General features: G+C 40.0%; 1 protein-coding gene across 1 annotated transcript; it reads right to left on the bottom strand.

Moving 5' to 3' along the window:
• Positions 1-17008: 17008 nt before the first annotated feature.
• Positions 17009-20645, bottom strand: Magee1 (MAGE family member E1). Its single transcript, XM_036175333.1, has one exon. The coding sequence runs from the start codon at positions 20385-20387 to the stop codon at positions 17553-17555; it is 2835 nt and encodes a 944-aa protein (XP_036031226.1). The 5' UTR covers positions 20388-20645; the 3' UTR covers positions 17009-17552.
• Between the last annotated feature and the right edge of the window lie 213 nt (positions 20646-20858).

Genomic DNA, 20858 nt, shown 5'->3' with positions numbered 1-20858 from the left:
ACACAACACACTCAAACTTATGGGGCACAACGCAAGTGGTGCTAAGAGGAAAGTTCATAGCACTAAGGACCTACATAAAGAATTTGGTGGGGTTGGAGATTTAGCTCAGTGGTAGAGCACTTGCCTAGCAAGTGTAAGGCCCTGAGTTCGATCCTCAGCTCCAAAAAAAAAAAAAGAATTTGGAGAAATCTCACACTAGTGACTAAGCAGCACACCTGAAAGTGCTAGGACAAAAAGAAGCAAACACATCCAAGAGGAGTAGATGGAAGGAAATAATCAAACTCAGGGCTGAAATCAATAAAATAGAAGCAAAGAGAGGAATACAAAGAAACAATGAAAAACGGAGTTGATATTTTGAGAAAATCAACAAGATAGGCAAACCCTTATCCAAACTAACATAAAGTCAGAGAGAGAGGAGGAGTGAATTGGGGGGGGGGGGTGTAGGGGAGAGAGGAAGGGAAGAGAGGAGGGAGGGAGGCTGGGGGTCAGGATGTAAAATAAATGAATAAATAAAAAATAAAATAAAATAAATGTTTAGGTAGACTAATAAAAAAGGAAACTATCCAAATAAATATGTAATGCACTTCAAATGACAACACAGGTATACTAAATCTTTATGATCTTTAGATCTCTCCAAATTCTTTTTTTTTTTTTTTTTTTTTGAGCTGAAGATTGAACCCAGGGCCTTACGCTTGCTAGGCAAGTGCTCTACCACTGAGCTAAATTTCCAACCCCACCAAATTCTTTATGTGCTATGAACTTTCCTCCTAGCACCACTTGTATTGTGTCCCATAAGTTTGAGTGTGTTGTGCATTCATTTTCATTGAATTCTAGGAAGTCTTCAATTTCTTTCTTATTTCTTTCTTGACCCAGTAGTAACTCAGTAGAGTTATGAACAAGCACATACCACAAATTGGATAATTTTGAACAGATGGATACATGCCTATACTTATAGATATGACCAAGACTGAAGTAAAATGAAATATAAGATCTGAGCAGAGTAGAAGCAAGTAGCGGAGTAAAATCAAGCGCCGAGGTGCCCAGGATCAGATAGCTTCACAGCTGTATTCCATTGACTGTGGAAAGAAGAGATAACACTAATCCTTGCCAACCTCCTCCCAGATATTAGAGAATGCTTTCAAAAACATGCTACAAAGCTAGCAATCCCCTTGTTCCTAAAGCTGAGAAACACAGATTTTTTAAAAGTATTCAGTGGAATTTCTAACAAATTGCACTCAGCATCACATTAAAAGGGCCATTCACCAGGTTTAAGTTTAATTTACCTCCTGGAATGTATTCCTGGGGTTAATAATGTAACATGTATGAATCAAAAAGGATAAACATCATATAATCACATCAACGGGTGCACAAATAATATTTGACAAAATTCAACATTTTTGTAGTGTAATTTGAAGTTGGGCATTTTAATACCTCCAGCAATGTTCTTACTCCTTGGAATTGCTCTGACTATGCATGGCCTTTTGTAGTTCTGTATGAACTATTGGATTGTTCTTTCTAAATCAGTGGAATCAGACATTAGAATGATAACAAATATGGCACTAAATCTGTATATTAATCTTGGTAGTATAGTCATTTCCCAGCACAACATGGTGACTCACAAACATCTGTTAAGTCCATTTCTAAGGGATCCAATACCCTCTTCTGGCCTCTGTGCATTCATGTGCTGCACAGGCAAACACGCAGGCAAAACACCCATACAAACAAAATGAAAGTAAATAAATCTTTCTTTTAAGCATCCACATTACCCAGTGTTGTATAAAGATCCAATGCAGTCTCTATAAGAATCACAATGTGATTTTTCACAAAAATATCAAAACAATCCTGAAATTTGTCTGAAACCACAAAAGACTGAATAATCCAAGCACTCTTAAGGATGCTACTTGATCAACTAAAAATGTTAAAACAATGCAAACAGGGTGGTACTATAAGCAAAACAGACATCCAGAACAACAGAACTAAATAGAAGGACTAGAAATAGACTTAGGTGCATAAAAGTAACTAATCTTTAACAAAGGTACCAAGGACACATGTGGATAAAGAAAAGTTTCTTCAATAAATTGTGTTGGGAAAAATGGATATGCACATGTAGACAAATGATTCCTGAGATGTATATCATCTATTCACAAAACCAATAAAAAATTACTAAAGAATTAAACCTAAGATCTAAAAGTATGAAACTGTTGGAAGAAAACACAAGAGAAAAGTTATTGAAATTGGCTTTAGTAAAGATTTCTTGAATACAAGTGACTCCAAAGGCCTAGAAAACAAAAGTAAAAATATACAAATGAGGTTACAAGAAACTTAAAAGCTTTTCACCAATAATAAGACCCTCAACAGAGCAAAGAGGAAAAGGAAGACAATGTTGTGCAACCATTCATCTGGCAATGGATTATATATATAAACTCAAACAATAGTAGCAAAGCAAATAAATCAATTTTAAAAATAGACTATGTCCCTGAACGTATATTCTTTAAATGTAGGCAAGCCAATGACCAATAAGCATATGACAAACTTCTGAACATTACTAATGATCATGAAAATGCAATTAAAATTGCAATGCTATATTATTTTGCACCTTTAGAAAAACCTTTATATAAAAGAAAGAAGATAAATGTTAGTGAAGATGGGGAGGAAATGGAGCCATTGTACTATTATGTGCAAATTAGTATAAACATTGTGGCATACAGTATTGGGATTTCTCAAAAAATTAGAAAGATCTGATGACACAGCAATACCCTTTCTGGGTTTTTGTTATGCCTTGTATATGAAGTGCTCTTTCAAAGGTATTATGTATTGAAGGCTTGATCCCAAACTGATAGCAAAAGGAGACTTGACTCCCTACTGGTTGCAATATAGTCATTGAATCATGAAGGCCCATTATCAGTGGATTAACCCATTGATGAATTTATAGCTGAATGGGCTAAGAGGTAGTAGGGCTGGCTGAAGTAAGCACATCAGTGAGGGTACTGAATGAAGGGTAATATCTTGTCTCTTCAGTCTCCTGCCCCCTCTCCATCTCATTCTGCTTCCTATCTGCCATGAAGTGAGTACATATTCATGTTGGCATGCCATTCTGCTTCACCATAGTCCTATAGCAATGGAGTCATGTGATTATGGACTAAAATCTCTGACACTGTCCACCAAAAGAAATCACTTTGCCTTTTAAGTTGTTTATGTGAATGAACTATTATGTCACAGAGAAACAAGGCTGACTAACATATACTTAAAAACCAAACCATTAAAAGAGATATCTGCACACCCGTGTTAATCCATGTTCACTGAATAATTGTTCATAAGAGACAAGATGTGGATTCTACTGAAATGTCCACAATGAATAAAGTAAATATAATATACATACACAATAGAGTGTTACTTAAATAGTAATAATAATGATAAAATGAGTAGACATTATGGTAATTGAAATAAAACAGATATAGAACAAAAGGTACTGCATGATCTTCTTCTCATATTGACTCCAAAGAAATTAAATACATAGAAGTAAAAGTATAATAGTGGTCACCAGGGACTGGGGGATAATGGATAATGGGGAGATGAGGACAGACTATCAAGTGTGAGTTAGACAAATGGAATAAGTTCTCAAGATATATTGTACTGCAAAGTGACTATAACTAATAATAATAATATACTATATACTTGAACATTACTAATATTCTTCCCAGAATATTTTAAATAGTCTCACCAAAAAAGTGGTATATGAGGTGATAGATATGTGAGTTAGCTTTATTTACTTCATAATGTACACATATATGAAAACTTCACAGCATATTTCATGAATATATGAAATGAAGAAATCAACAGCCAATAAGAACAGATGCAGCCAGCTATTAGAGAATGTGAATTAAAATCACAGTGAAATACTATGTTCCATCCACTACAGTGACTATTTATAAAACCCGATGATGTCAATCATTGGTATTATCAAAGCAATTTGAATTGTCATATGTTGCTGGTGGGAGGAAAACTGCATAAACATTTTGGAAAAATTTTCATATGAATGTTCAACATACAACTATTGTATGTCCTCTCAACTCCACTCTGTTATTTTACTTAGAAACATGCCCACAATAAAAGTTGACAAAACTATTTATCATAGCCTTACTTATAATAATCAAAACTTAGAATCATCCTAAATATTCATTAAGAGAATGTATAATAAGTATAGCATATTTTTATACTAAGGAACTATTAATAAAGACATTGAAAGTCATCTTTTTCTAGTATTCAATACTTTTACCCTCAAAAATAATTTTTTTCTGACTAATGCTATTTATCTCTTCCTTTTGTTGTTTTTGTACTGTTTGCTTGTTGTTTTTTTTTTTCAAGACCGGCTACTTCATAAGCATTCATGCCTTGTATACTCTGAAACAATGCAGGAGTATCTGCACCCCAGACATCAGTGCCATTAGTTCCCTGGATTCTGGAGAAGTGGTACCTCCACAAATGCCTGTGTGCGAGGCCTTAGCTCAGTGGCCACACCATGAGTGCCACACATGACATACTAATGTCAAAATACTGAGACCTCTGGAAAGTGACACTGCAAGCCAATCTGAGTACCAAGAGGGATCCTTTCAGTCAAAACGTTCCTGGAAGGAGGAAAAAGATTAGGAGTATTTTAGTAGTTATCATCAAGATGCCCAGCAACCCCACCATCGGAGTATAACCGAAGCTCAGCTACTGAGGATCCCTGAAAACTTCATCAACAGCAACCTCAGCTGACACAGCACATAGACTACACAGGTATCATTATCACTGACAATGAAAAACCGCTTTCTATCACCCAAAATGTGCCTTGCACCAACCTGTAGAAAAAGGAATTTCCAAAACAAAACTAAGGCTAATAATCTGCATCATGTAGCAATTCCATCAAACTTGCAGACATCAAGGCAAGGTAACTAGAACTACGAAAAACAAAGGAAGCTTGGTGCTGGAGAGATGGCTCAGCGGTGAGGAGCGTTAGCTGCTCTTCCAGAGGTCTTGAGTTCAATTCCCAGCAACCACATTGTGGCTCACAGCCATCTGTAATGAGATCTGGTGCCCTCTTCTGGCCTGCAGGGACACATGCAGATAGAACACTGTATACATAATCAATAAATAAATCTTAAAAAAACAAAACAACAACAACAACAAAAAAAAAACAGGGTGCTGTATTTAAAAAAAGAAAAGAAAAAACCAACAAAAACAAAGGAGGCTTAATGCCACCAAAATAACAATCTCAGTAGCAGATGCCTCAAAAAATGAAGATATAAGCCAGCTAATAAAGACTCAAAATTACTATTTAAGAAGAGATCAGCAAACAGAAAAAAATACAAATAAATTGTTCAAAGACATCAGGAAAACGTCCAAAATTTTAAACTTAACAGAAAGATGAAAACTATAATTTTAAATTTCTGGGGCTGAAAATACAACTGATGAAATAAAAACACAGCTGAGCACTGCAGAATAATCTGTGGAGTTAAAGGTAGGTTATTTGAAAATATGGTCAGAAAAGAAAAAAAGTAAAGAGAAGGAAAAGGAATGAAAAGTATTTATGAGATACATCAGCATAAGGACCATTTGAGCAGCGTAAGTTTGAGAAGGAAACAGCAATAGAAAGTTTCCTTAAAGACATAATATCAGACAGTTTTCCAGTTCTGGAGAAAGCTTTGAACATGCAGGTACAGGAAGTTCAAACTTCTTCAGATTTAATCTAGGAAACATGATTCCAAGATACATCAATATCAAATTGCCAAAACAAACAAACAAAACAAAACAAAAACAAAGAAATACTAAGAAAGATCCTAAATTCAGCAAAACAAAGGCACATACGAGGAAATTTCCATAAGCGGTCACAGAAGATTTTCAACAGAAAACTTACAGTCTAGAATAGGTTAGCTAGACTCAGAAGGACAAACATGGTATGTACTCACTCATAAGTGGATACTAGCTGTAAAGCAAAGGATAACCAGACCACAATCCACAGACCCAGAGAAGCTAGCTAACACGGAGGACCCTAAGAGGGATGCATGGATTGCCTTGGGAACTGGAAATAGATGAGATCTCCTGGGTAAACTGGGAGTGAGAGGGATAATACAGGGGAGGGAAAGAGGGATGAGAACATGGGGGAATGGGATGGACAGCTGCGAAGGGAGCGACTGGGAGAGCAATGAAAGAGATCTCTTGATAGAAGGAGACATTATGGGATTAGGGAGAAAACTGATGCTAGGGAAATTCCCAGGAATCCACAAGGACGATCCCAGGTTAGACTACTGGCAATAGTGGAGAAGGTGCCTAAACTGGCCTACCCTGGTAATCAGATTGGTGAATACCCTGTCATCATAGAGCCTTCATCCAGTAACTGATGGAAGCAGATGCAGAGATCCACAACTCTCGGTGAAATTAGGTCTCCAACTACACACAACCAAGCACCAGGGTGAGCTCAAGGAGTCCAGTCAAAGAGAGGGAAGAGGAATTATGTGAAGAAGGGAGATCAAGATCATGACAGGAAAATCCACAGAGACAACTCAACCAAGCTTGTGGGAACTCACCAACTTTAGACCAACAGCTGTGGAACCTGCATGGGACTGGACGAGGCCCTCTGCATGTGGGAGACAGTTATGTAACTTGGTCTGTTTGAGGGTCCCCTGACAGTGTGATCAGAATCTATCCCCGGTGTATGAGCTAGCTTTCTGGAACCCATCATCTATGGTAGGACTCCTTACTCACCCTTGATTCCGGGGGGAGGGGCTTAGTCCTGCCTCAACTGAATGTACCAGGCTTTGCTGACTTCCCATAGGAGCACTTACCCTTTTGGAGGAGGAGATGGGGGATGGGTTTGGGGGCAAGGCTGGTGGTGGAGGAGTGGGAGGAGAGATGAGAGGGGGATCTGTAGTTGGTATGTAAAATGGAAAAAAATTTTAATAAAAAAAGAAGAGGTTAGTATAATACATTTCAGAGAACCAAAGGAGGGTAAGTACTGATCAAGAACATTTTGCCTGACAAAGTTGTATTTCAGAAATGAAGGATAAATAAGGACCATTGTGCTTGTCAGTTTTATGTCAACTTGATATAAGCTAGAGTCTTTTGGAAAAAGGGACTCTGAATTGAAAAAAAAATGCTCCCATAAGATTTACCTGTAGGCAAGCCTACATATAACCGTAATTAATGAGGCAAATCCACGTAATATATCTGGTAATCAAGAGAGGTTTATTTCTGGGATAACTTACAGTCAATAGGGGGTGGTTACAGGATCCAGGAGAGATGAGGTACCATCCAGCAGAGAACTCTGGTTTGGTCTCCCATCCAGCTTCCAGGACCACGAGGTATCCAGAAGGGCCCAGCATATACACATCTTGAGTCTTAAGGGGCTCCCTCTCAGCCATGCCCCAGGGGCAGGTCATAGGCAGGTATGGCAGTTACCTGCTGTCACTCTAGGGGCAGTGTTTCAAGGTCAAAGCTGGAATAGCTACCCAGTACACCTATAGTACAGTTTTTAAAAAGATTTATTTATTTATTACACATACAGTGTTCTGTCTACATGCCAGAAGAGGGCACCAGATCTCATTATAGATGGATGTGAGCCGCCATGTGGTTGCTGGGGATTGAACTCAGGACCTCTAGAAGAACAGCCAGTGCTTTTAACCTCTGAGCCACCTCTCCAGCCCTAGCACCATTTTTTTGATTGATGATCGATGTGAAAGGGCCCAGCTCACTATGGGTGGTACCACCCCTAGTCAAGTAGTTGTGGTTGCCATAAGAAAGCAGGATGAACAAGCCAAGAGAAACAAGCCAGCAAGCAACATTCTTCCATGGCCTCTGCCCAGAACCTAAAGGTTTGGTGGGTGAATTCTACCAAATATTTAAGGAAATGTCATACCAGTCCTGTCTAAACTTTTCCAAAAATTCAATAGGAGAGAACACCTCCATAAACATTACATCAGTGTTACCTTGTACTAAAGCCAGACAAAGACTCAGGAAGAAAAATTATAAGCCAGCATTCCTGATGAGCATAAATGCAAAGATCTTCAACAAAACATTATTCAATAGTCCATGAACACTACCAATCACCAAAATGAAGTGGTATGTATCTCTGGAGTGGAGGATGGCTCAATGCTCACAAGTAAATAATTGCTGCATATTATATCAATATAGTGAAGGACAAAAACAATGTGCTTATCTTAATAGATGTAGAAAAGGCATTTGACAGCACTCAACAACCTTTCAGGATAAACACTTGGTAAATTCAATATGGAAAAATGTTCCTCAAAACAAAATGGCTTGGGACTGGAAAGATGACTCAGTGATAAGGGCACTGACTGCTCTTCCAGAGGTCCTGAGTTCAATTTCCAGCACCTGCATGGCAGCTCACAACTGTCTGTAACTTCAGTTCCAGAAAATCTAACACCCTCACAGACACATATGAAGGCAAAATAACAACGCACATAAAACGAAAGTAAAATAAAAAACCAAAATGGCTTTAAGATATTACAAATTAAAATATTACAAATGCTGGAATGTGGAAAGCTTTTCTTCTAAGGTCAATAACATGACAAGGATGCCTTCACTCACCACTTCTGTCCAGTATAGTACTAGCAGTCCTATCCATATTGATAGACCAATGGAACAAATAGAATAATCCAAAAAGGAGAGGAAGAAGTACCTCTGGTAGATGATATGATCTTATATACAGAAAGTTATAAAGAATCCACCCAAAACAAAAACAAAAACAAAAACAAAAACAAAAACCTCTTCTTAGAACTACAAAAATTTCAGGACAGTTGTTGGTTACAAAGTCAACATACAAGTCAATTCTATTTCTAACATTAATGACAAATTATTCAAAAAATATAATTTAAAAACCAATTCATTTATAATGCAAACAAAATATATGTACTTATGGATAAATTTAATGGCAGAAGTGGAAACTATACTGGAAACTATAAAAACTGGTGAAAGAAATTAAAGAAGACACAAATAAATGGTTCTGTGCCTCCTACTTACAGATTGAAACAATTAATATTCTGAAAATGCCATATGATCCAATGGGATATACAAATTGTAAAAAAAAAAAAAAAAAAAAAAAAAAAAAAAAAAACCCTCAAAATTTCTATGCCACTTTCCATGCAAATAGAAATAAGAAGCTCAAATCTGCATCAAATTTTAGAAAACTCCAATCAGCTAAAGTAACTTCTGCTAAAAGGACAAAGCCAGAAGTTTCACAATCCCACAGTGAAATATACCATAAAGAAACTGTAATCCAAAAGGAACTGTACAGTCCAAGCCACACTGGCCCCTCTAGATAGATTCAAATGAACTAAACAGGAGCCCACAGGAGCATCTGCCAGATTGTCAATGAAACGTGTTACTCCAAAAATTGAATCTAAGCCAAAACAAACATCTCCTAAGAAGTTTGGAAAAGGGAAGGAGGAAAATCAAGAAGCTGGAAATGAGCAAGGTGGTGGTGGCACACATCTTTAAGCGGAGACAGGTGGATCTCTGAGTTTCAGGCCAGCCTGGTCTATAGAGCCAGTTCCAGAACAACCAGGGCGACATAGAAAAACCCTGTCTCAAAAAAACAAAAACAAAAAACAAAAAAACAAAAACAAAAACAAAAAACACAACAACAAAAAAACTAACTAACTGATTAACAAACTAACTAACTAACTACATACATACATACATACATATATACATAGATAGAAGAAGAAGGAGGAGGAGGAGGAGAAGAAACTGGAAAGGAAGGTAGGTACTGAACTATGTGAGCATTCAAAAGCTAAAGTGGAGAGCACATAAATTGAATCCATAGATAATGAGGATTAATGAACTCCAATAAAAATGAGGTTATTTTATGAATCTACTCAGACAAATTTTTAAGTCAAATTTACTATTTTGTAAATGCAAATTGTTAGGATTTTACTAACTGGAATACAACATATACAATAAATGTTTTATTCTTCCACAGCCATGCTTTTTTTTTAAGTTTTCATTGTCTTCAAGTAAAATAAACGCCAAATTAATATAGCAAGCTGTGTATGTAAAATTAATTTAGCACTCTACACTGGTTTTAAAATTTTTTTTGCACTTGGGAGGCAGAGGCAGGTGGATCTCTGTGAGTTCGAGGCCAGGCTGGTCTACAAAGCAAGCTCTAGGAAAGGCACAAAGCTACACAGAGAAACCCTGTATCAAAAAACCAAAACAAATTTCTGTAGCATATTTGTATATATTCAAAAATTTCAAGTAATGCAAAATTAGTGTAGTTTTATACCTAGGCTTTATGCAATTTTAATATAACATGGGTACCTGTGACTACGTGCTGACTGTTGTTTAAAATTAGAGATTTTCTTATGTGGAAAAAAAGAGGATGCTACCAAAATAGGGAGATCAACTGACCAGTGAAACAAGATAGAAAGGTCCTAAACAAACCCACATACTTACACTCAACAGATTTTTTTTTTCATCAAAACACCTAGGGATATAAAGAGAAAGAAAGGCAACTTCAAAAACTGCTTCTGGGAGTGACAGAAATGGCTCAGCAGTTAAGAGAATTTACTGTTCCTGCAGAAGACCCAAGTTCAGCTCCAAGCACCCACACACCAGCTCACAATCATCTATAACTTGAGTTTCAGGAAATCCAAATGCCCTCTTCTGACTCCTTATGCCACAGACTTATGGTGAGGTAGAACATCGTGGTAGCAGAAATGCAAGAAAAAGTCAAATTACTTACCTCGTGGTGGCAAAGAGAAAAGAGAGACTATAACGATTTCATTTACCCTAATTACCTCCCCAAATCCTTATATGCAAATACCATTAACATGAATTTACTGGTAAATTTACCATGAATTGTCTTTTGAGGCATGCATTCAAACTATAGCATTACAGCATTCATATTCAAAATTAATATCTTTCTCATGTGCAAATACATTCATGCTATACCAAATTAACAAATCCTTGCAAGTCCAAATTCCAGAGTCTTATGTAAATGACATAGGAGTAAAACTCAAGCCATGATTCATCCCAAAGTTAATGTGAGCCTATGAAATCAAGCAAGTCATCTTTATCCAAACTACAATACTGAAACAGGCATAGGACACATGTTTCCATTCCAAAAGGGACAAGTAGGCAAAATAAATAAATAAATAAATAAATAAATAAATAAATAAATAAATAAATGCAAACTACATTGGGAAAACAACAAAGTTTTGTTGCTGGTCTTGTTTGATGCAGGATTTTCTACAGCCCAGGGTGGTCATGAACTCTTTATACAGTGAAAATCAAATATTGATTAAGATAGATTGTTGATAATTTGGGCTGGGAAGAATAAAGAAAACAAAAAAAAGGAAGTTATAGTTTAAGATAGACTATCTTTCCTAAAAACTGTATTTTTATTAAAGTCATAAAAGAAGTCCATAAGACATTTCTATATTTGAAGTGTTCTAGGTAATGAGAAGAGGTACAAAAGCCCAGAGGTATGGCCTGTCTGGTTTGTGCAAGAAGCAGAGAGAATAAAATTGTTCTAGACAATTTATTCTCAACACAATAGCCAGAAGAATTATGCAAGGGTATATTTAATTTCTATAAATGACTTACATTTCCTTTCAATGTGTTGATTTGCTCATAATACATGCTTCAGTCTTCTGGTCCAGCCCACAAGTCATTTCTGACTTTATCTCTTACTGCAGTTTTCTCCCTCACAATATCAGAAGTAGGGAGAAAAATTCTAAGCCCACACCAATAATCTGGGTGGCTATGAAAATAGTAGTAATTCTGGAGTTGATTTTCAGAGTCTAGATTTATTTTCATGGTAGAATTAACAGGATTTGTTAGCATAACGATTTCCTAATATCCTTAAAATGAAGTTAGTCTGGTATGATACCAAGCTTTTACCCAGCTTAACTGTAAGAATTAATCAACCATCATTTATTGTCAATCAACCTTCTTTAACATAAGAAAATCTACAAAAAGAACTGATTTGAAAGTGAATTACAAGGGCTGAAATTTGAGTATTTTAGAATGTAATGCATATTTTGCATACAAGTAAAAATTTTTATAAATTAGTTGGTTGTTATGAGAGAACTTTATAGTGTGAACCCAAACTCCGAAATTAGAAATAAAAATTGGAATCACCAGCATCACAAATAACTTGTAAATCTAGGAAAAATCTAGGGCAGGCGGGGGTGTAAGTACAAAAAAAGTTTATTCCTAGAATTTTAAGAAAGGAAAGCCGTTGGTAGTGGATCAGGAAGAAACTGGGAGACTATGATTTCAATGTGTGTAATACATTTAGAGAAGGAAAAATAACTATGTCAAAAGTCACTAAAAAGATCAGTGCCTGATAAGTGATGAGTAGATTTATCAATTTAGATGTTATTACATACATTGTGAAGAGCAGTTGAAGTTGAACAGTAAAGAAAACTCTAATTTTACTTAGTTTAGAAATAAAATGTAAGAGATAAAAATGAAATAATAACTATATGTTCTCTTTTAGAGAGCTCGGGTTTTGCTGGGAATGGTATGCTGGCTCTGCCTGGAAAAGGAATCATTTAATCTGAGCTCATTAAAAGATAATTTTAGTTAAACACCAAATGTCAGTAATACTACTTTCAAGAAGGACATAAGTAAAAACACTACTTGATTCTCAATTTAAGCAACTTCCCTGAAAAATACTTGCTGCCTTCCAATTTTCTACCTTTTCTCATTTAGTTACTGGGATTTTGTCTTGGAGTTGACTTTTAGTTTTTGTATTTTGTGTGATTATCTGAGACCTGGGTATTTCATCACATATTTTCATCCAAATCCAATGACTGACATTTACTTACCAAATTCTTGTCACTGTTCATTGAAATATTATAATCTAGAAAGAGATTGAACAAAATTATTTCTCTCAGCAAAAATCATATTCATCTTTAAAATAACAAAATTGACAGTTATCAATTCTATAATCATATTTTCTCTTCCATGAACCAGCTTTTTAAAAAGACTTATTTTATTTGTGTGTGTATGTGTGTGTGTGTGTGTGTGTGTGTGTGTGTGTGTGTGTGTGTGTCTGCACATGGAGCTGGAAGAGGCCAGATGAAAGCACTAGATAGCCTGGAGTTACAGACAGACAGATGTATACACACACATACAAAATTACCCAACATCCTTAACTATCAGAGAAATGTTCATCAAAAGTACATTCTGATCCATCTTATCCTGATCAGACTGGCTAGAATCAAAATAAACAACAAATACTGGTGAGGATGCAGGGGAAAAGCACCCCCTATACACCATTTATGGAAATGTAAATCAGTGCAGTTACTAAGAAATCATTATGGATATTTCCGAAGAAAGTAAAATTAAAGTTACCTTATTATCCAGTCATATTCCTAGGTACTTATCTTCAGGATTCCAAGTTGGCTTGGTACTGAGATGCCTGCTCATCCATATTTACTGTGGCTCTATTCACAATCACCAAGTTATACAGTGGGTCTAGGTGTCCACCAACAGATGGCTAGATAAAGAAATGTGGCATATATATACAATATAATCATAAAAGAACAAAATTTTATTATGACAGGAAAATGGGTGGAGCTGAAGATCATAATGTTAAACAAAATAAGCCAGGCCCAGAAAAACAAATATCTCATATTTTCTTCCATATTCATAATTTAAGTATAAATAAAGTAAGACTTGAAAGCAGGAGGATGATTTAGAAGAGGAACAGGACCAGTGAGATTGAGGGAGAAAGAACAAGAGAGTGTGATGAGGCAATAAAGATCAAAGTACATGATATATATGCATGAGAATGTCATAATGAAATCCAATATTTTGTACAATAAATACATGTTACTCCAAAAGACACACTTCTGCTAAACACAGAAAACTGATACAGAACTTAACTAGCAAAAGATATATTATCAGATCCTTTCTTTCAAGAAGGGCATGCCGAAAGTAAAATGGTTCATTGATGTGGATGAATAACACCCATGAAGAACAATGAAAAATTATCTATTCCCTTTTGATGACAACAGTAGCGACAAGAAGAGGAAGAGGAATTGCATAGTGGTGGTAAATGGAATGAAGCAACAACTTTAGTGAATGTTCTATGTACCACCCAGATGCCTCAGTTCTACAGGGTTGAAGTGCTTATTCCTCCGGCACTCGAGGCTGTTGACAGTTACCAGGTTTATACTTCCACAGATCACTCTTGTCTGGAAAGAATGAACTTATCCACAGACAAGGCTCTTCACCAGAAGACAGGATGCATCCCATGACTGAGCAGCACTACGGAAATATAAAAACATAGTCCCTTTTTCCTAACTTGGGACAATTCTGTAGGACCACCCTGACTTGAAATCAACCAATCTATTTGCTGCAACTATCACTAGTCCACTTCTGCAGATTATAGCTTTCTTTGCTTTCTCACAGGTATTGAACCTCAACACACTCCCCAATAAAATTTTCAGGGAAATTTCCACTTCTCGGTTTAATTCCTGGAAAAATCAACCTGCAACATCATTTCTGTATTGCTAACTATATCTGGTCCTGTTGCATTTTACATGTTATATTTAATTATTACAAGATTATGGGCCAGGTAAAATCATTATGCCCATTTTACAACAGGGTTACTGAAATGCAAAAGTGTTAAGTAACTTATTCAATGTCCCATAGCTGATAATGAGGAAGACCATGACTTTGTACCAGGCACTAAAGCTCTAGACCACTTACTCTCAATCACTATGCATTAATTCTTTTAATAATTTCATACAATGGAGATTGTTTTCTTGGGTATTTTATTTTTAAAAACTAGGCTGCCTGACTAACTATACTAGTTCAATTTTCCTTGAAAAATATATTTTCATAAAAGAATTAGGAAAGAAATGCTATCCTAAAATTAGAAGTTCTGTTTTCATTGGCCCCTTAGTTTTTCAGTACAAGAGCCAACATAATTCTGTCAATACTAACCTTCCATTCCTCAGATGAAAAGCTTTCAATAGCTTTCCATCTCACAACAAATACTAAACTCTTATATGGTCGACTAAATTGTTTTTTTTTTTATTCAAAATATGTGTAGCTTCTTTCTGAGGCCAATCACTACCTATCCTTCCTTGGAAGAAGTACTCTCCTTCCGTTGACATTAAGGTTGACTATTTGACTTAAATTTTGCCAATGGACTATAATACACCTCAGCAGAAAATTTTAAAAGTGCCATATTGTTCAAGTATGGCTATTTTACCTTTGCTAGAAAAAAAGTTTTTCTGTATGCAGGCTACTCCTTTAGCTTGTTTACCTGAATGACAACAAAATAAGCAGAATGACAGGGAACCCATGGAGACTATGCTAAATGGGCTCAAAAACTGTGCTGTGTATATCATTAAGAGTTAAGAGATTGATTTACTTATACATGCATTTATTTATTTACATATTTAAATGTCTACTTTTAATTATGTGTAAGCACACGTGCACACGTGTTTGTGCGTATGGCACGTTGTACCTGTGGAATCCAGAAGAGGGTGGCAGTGAGGTGCTTGGTATGGGTGCTGGGTGCTGGGAAACTGGACTGAGATCCTCTAGAAGAAGCAAATGATTTGAGCCATTTCTCCAGCCCCCCCCCCCCTTTTAATATACACAATGAACCATGATCATATCCACCCCCTCCCCATTTTTACTCCAACTCCCTCCAAGTCCTCCCCAACATGCCCCCTCCCAACTTCATGTCCTCTTTTTTATAACCTACTATGTCTAATTTGTACTTCCCCTGTGTGCATGGGTGTGGGGCCATCTAATAGAGTATGGAAAATCCACCAGTGGCCACACAGTTAAAAAAGAAGTAATTTTCCCTTCCACAGCAGCCATCAACTGCCAATAGCTAGCTCCTCAGAAAAGGTGGTGCCTGGAGAGCACTGCTCCCCGTCATGTGAGAATTTTGGCTAGATTGACTTTGTGCAGGCCTTGTGAGGGTAACCATGGTTGGTGTGAGTGCATGAGAACAATAGCCATGCCAAGCTAGAACTTTGCATTTCACAGCACTCTTCCCCATCATCAAGCTCTTAAAATTCTTTCCAAGTTCCCTTCCTTGTTGGTGGTAGGGTAAGAAAGATGTACCAATTTAGGGTTAAGCACTCAGTTTGGGGATGCATATTAAAACAACAGTATAACTCAGAGGAAGCTAATTCAAACATCTTTTTAAATTATTTAAGACAAGTCTTTATGGATCCCAGGCTGGCCTTGAGCTCTCTATGCAGCTCACAATAACCTTGAATTTCTGTCCCTCCTGGCTTTACTTCCTGAGGGCCAGGACTACAGGTGTGATCCACCACATCTGCTTTATGCGATGCTTGGGATAGAACCCAGGGCCTTGTACAGACACCCTGAGCTACAGCTTCAGCTCTCAGAATCATATATCTTTTTCATTATTTTTTTATTTTTGTGCATGTGTATATCTTTGTGCGAGTATCTGCCACATGTGTCGGTGCCTGCCAGGGGCAGAAGATCCCCTGGAGATGAAGTTACAGGCAATTGTGAGTTGCCCAAAGTGGGTGCTGGAAACCAAGCTTGGGTCCTCTGGAAGAGCATTAGGTACTCTTAACCACTGGACTATCCAGCCCCATGACTCAATTACCTTAATGAGACAGTTTATGACATGTTAAACCTCTTACCTTCAGATGACTGACTTCAATCCACACCGATACTCACTGAAGACTAAAATTCAGATTTGAGTTTATTTACCTCATGTTGTATCAAGAACCCAATCTTTTCCTCCCACCCCATCATGTTCACTATGGACTATTTGGCTTCAGGAATTAGATTGATGTACCTCCTCTTAAGACCCATAGAACTCTCTATTTAGTGTACTATATAGCTTATTTCATAATAAAACTTCTGGTCCTGGAGTTCTAGAGAAGGTGCTATTTCTTGTATATGTCTCTCATACTATAACCAGAATATACTACTGTCCCCATTATATGAGAGGAATTTAATAAATATTGAATAAATTAGTGCATTAGCATTGTTTGATTTATTACACCTTTATTTTTCAATACACTTTAGTACAGCAAAGCAAATACAGGTAAACATTAGTATTCTTTACACAATAGCAGACAGAGAGGGAAGCCAGCCACAACTTAGTGCTTTGTCAGTTGTTGTATATTTGTTTGTTTAATATCTGAAGCTAGATCACTTTAATGTGTTTTTTCAAGCTTTCAAGGCAAAGCCTATATCTATAGCTATGTGCTATATATTATCTTTCAGACAATGCAACAAGATGGAAAGAGTCCCAAAACATTGTACAACACTATCAAAACTCTTATAGCAAAGTACAACAAAGACAGCAAGTGGTCAATCACATTTACATTACTGGACAGTATTATTAAAACAATTGAAACTTCTCAAGATACCAAACAAGAACTAAACATGAAAATACACAAATGGAACTGGAACACAAACATCAAATACAATACGTTCCCCACCCCCCACCCACCCCTAACCCCAATACATGAGAACCAGGACTCTAGGCCCGGCTATACAAGGCCTCGCTGACTACCCCACACATTCATCTATCGCAAGTTGCGAACGACCAGTGGCCGGTGCGCCTCAGCTCTATTGGCCTCATCTTCCAGGGCCTCCCTGTATTGATCTGGCCAGTCCTGTGGCTCCTTTCTGTGGATGCGGGCCACATATCGCAGGGCTTTCATCTTGGAGGTTTCCAAGCGGGCTCTAGGGCCCCACACAAAATCATATTGCACTGGATCACTGTCAGGAACCCGCAAACTGTCTAGGTAGCGCTGACTCAAATACCTGCAGGTAATCACATGCTTTCTCCCATTTTGAACTCCCAAGCCCCTCAGAAAGGCCCAGACTGCAGACTCTCTTGCATGGTTGCCCATGATAAAGATGAAGCTTAGGACTTGCATTAAGAAATTGTTGCCGGGCCTGTTTGGACTGTCCACAATCTCTTCAATATCTTCCATTTCTCTTCGGTTGTACAGGGTGTAGGAGTGGTTCCTGGGATCAAGGACCACTAGCTCCGTGCCATACACATTGTTTAGGGTGCGAGCAGCACGATTGAGGAGGTCAGGGAACACTTTGCTGCACTCCCGACCAATGTAATACAGAATTCCTTTCTTTGGTATAGGCAGCTTAGTTGAGTCCATCAGCAGAAATAACTGGACCAATTTCCTTGACTTGCTCTCTAATCTTGACTCAGGCCATGAATGGGGAGAATATTTTGAGGAACAGCCAGGAGCATCTGAATCAGGAGCCAGTAGCTCTGGAGAAACTTCCTCAAAAAAGGGCCTCCTAAAGTGAGGAACAGCCCGCCAATCACCACCATCTCTGTTAGCATCTTCTTCCAGCGCTTCATTGTATTGTGCTGGCCAGTCCATAGGATCTTTGTTATAGATCTTAGCCATGAACTTCAGAATTTTCATCTTGGTGGTTTCAAGGTGGGATCGTGGGCCCCAGTAGAACTCATACTCTACTGGTACACAGTCAGTGATGGGCCTGTAGTCTAAGTAACGCTGCCACACGAACTCTACAGATAGAAGCCTCTTCGGGTTCCCAAAAACGGAAAGCCGCCTTTCACGCTGCACTCCGAACCTCCAGAGCATCTCCCAAATATCAGCTTCCCTGGCTTGGTTGCCATTTAGGAATATCTGTCCCAGGATCATCATCAGGAGGCCCATCTTTGGCCCATTTGGGATGTCTTCTAACCCTTCAAAGGGCACAGGTCCCAGTTTGTTGAGCAGGATGTAGGTGTGCTCCTCGGAATCTAGCTCCTTCAGTTCAAACCTAAAAATGCACTCCAGGTGGGCTGCTGCTCGTCTGAGGATCTCAGGGAACTGGTTGCGATATTCTTTAACAATGAATTGCCTCATTTCAGATTCCTTAATAGGGTACTTGGTCTGATCCTTCACCAGCAGAAACTGCAACAATTCTGCTACATTTTGCTCCATAGGATCCTGAGGCTTCAGCGTGAGGGCAACGTGGGCGGTGCCAAGGCCCATAATGGTAATGGAGTTGGAATTCTCGCTGTCTCTCAGGACCTGGAAATCCAGGAAGCCTTCAGAACGCTTCGGGCGTACAACCGGACCAGAGTCCTTTTGCAGAGCAAGGGAGGCGCACTTGCATAAGTTCATGCCCACGGAAGCACCGCAGGTCAACGGTGCTTCAGGGTTGTCAGCGGCAGTGGACATTCCGGAAGCGCCAAGGCCCTCGGCAGCTAGGGGCATCTGCGAGGTGCTCGCCCCCTCCCCCAGGATGTGCAGCCCGGAGGTGCACCGGTCCTCCTCCAGGATGTGCAGCCCGGAGGTGCTCGGGCCATCGATGCAGGGAAGCAGCCCGCAGGTGGCGGATCCCTCCGCCGCGCAGGACGCCACCGAGATGCTGAAGCCCTCAGCAGCAATGGATCGCACGGATGTGCCCCCGCCCTCAGCTGAGGTGCTAAGGCGCTCGGGGGCTGCGGGTGGCACCGAGGTGCGCAGTCCCTTTTTGGAGGTGGGCGGCGCATTGACGCCAGAGCCCTCCAAGATGGTGGGCGGCACCCAGGTGCTCTGGACCTCACGGGAGGGGGGCGACATGGAGATGCTCAGTCCCTCCGTGGAGGGGGGCGACACGGAGATGTCGGGTTCCTCCAAAACCGAGAGCAGCACGGAGGTGCTCCGGCCCTCAGCAGGGGTGGACGGCAGGTTGATGCCCAGTCCATCAGAGGCAGTGGGCGGCACCGAAGGCCTCCGGGCCTCACTAGCGGGGGAGGGCAAGTTGATGCCCGGTCCCTCAGAGACGGTGGGCGACACAGAGGCGCTCAGGCCCTCGCCAGAGGGAAGCGGCACGGAAATGCCCGATTCCTCGGAGAAGGGGGGAGGCACTGAGGTTCCCAGGCCCTCACCCGGGGTGGGCTGCCCGCCAGGGCCCTCATCGGAGTGGGGCTGCTCGGAGATATTCAGCCCTTCAGAGACACCGAGATGCTCAGAGGCCTTTGAGCCCTTAGGCGCAGTGGGCGGCACCGAGGTGCTCGGGCCTTCTGCAGCGGTGATTGACATAGCGGTGTTCAGCCCCGCGGAGACTGCAAGAGGCCGGGAGGTGCCAGGGCCCTCCCCGGAGATGGGCAGCTCGGAGGTGTTCAGCCCCTTAGAGATGAGGAGCTGCCCGGAGGCGCTTGAGCCCGCAGAGGCGGTGGGTGACACAGAGGTGCTTGGGCCCTCCCGGGGGGTGGGCATCACGGAGGTGCCTGGGCCCTCAGAGGCGCAGAGGCCCTGGAGGATCTGAGGATCGCTGGGATCCTTAGGGACGTCTGGGCCTGGCACGGCAGCAGGGAGACCTTTCCCTTTGCTGTTGCGCGAATTTGCCCTTCCACCGCGGCGGCGGCGCGAATTCTGGCTTACCAGCGACATGGTCCTGTCAACCGGCGTGTGGAAGCTGACACCGACAGGCCCGCGGTCTCCCAGGAGAGGACGCGAGGTGTGTAGGCGCCTCTGCACAGAACTGCTGCTAGCAGTAATGCTGATGCTACTGCCAGACCCAAAGTTCCAAGCAAGTCACAGGAGCCGAAATTAGAGGTGGTGGGAAAGAACGAAGGTTCTAGCCAACAGAGAACGCTAGTCTCAGAATATTCGCCTCTCACACCCCGCCTTCTGCCGCAGTCCGCGCAGGCGCAGTTGGGCTCTGCGGCAAGGCGACCCCGCCCCGCCCAGCCCCTCCCGTGGGTCTGCGAAAGTGGACCTGGTGATTCTGCACCAAAACTGCGCAATGGCTGGAGGGAGGCTTTGGTAGGGTGAAACAAGGAGCTCGAAGCAGATGGGCAGAGAATAAAAATGGAGGTAACACTAGCTATTTCTCAGAGTCAGGGTACCTATTAGAGGGTT

This window comes from Onychomys torridus, chromosome X, assembly GCF_903995425.1.
Source record: "Onychomys torridus chromosome X, mOncTor1.1, whole genome shotgun sequence".
Taxonomy (NCBI): domain Eukaryota; kingdom Metazoa; phylum Chordata; class Mammalia; order Rodentia; family Cricetidae; genus Onychomys; species Onychomys torridus.
The sequence above is the reverse complement of the archived record's forward strand: the minus strand, read 5'-3'. Positions and strand labels throughout refer to the sequence as shown.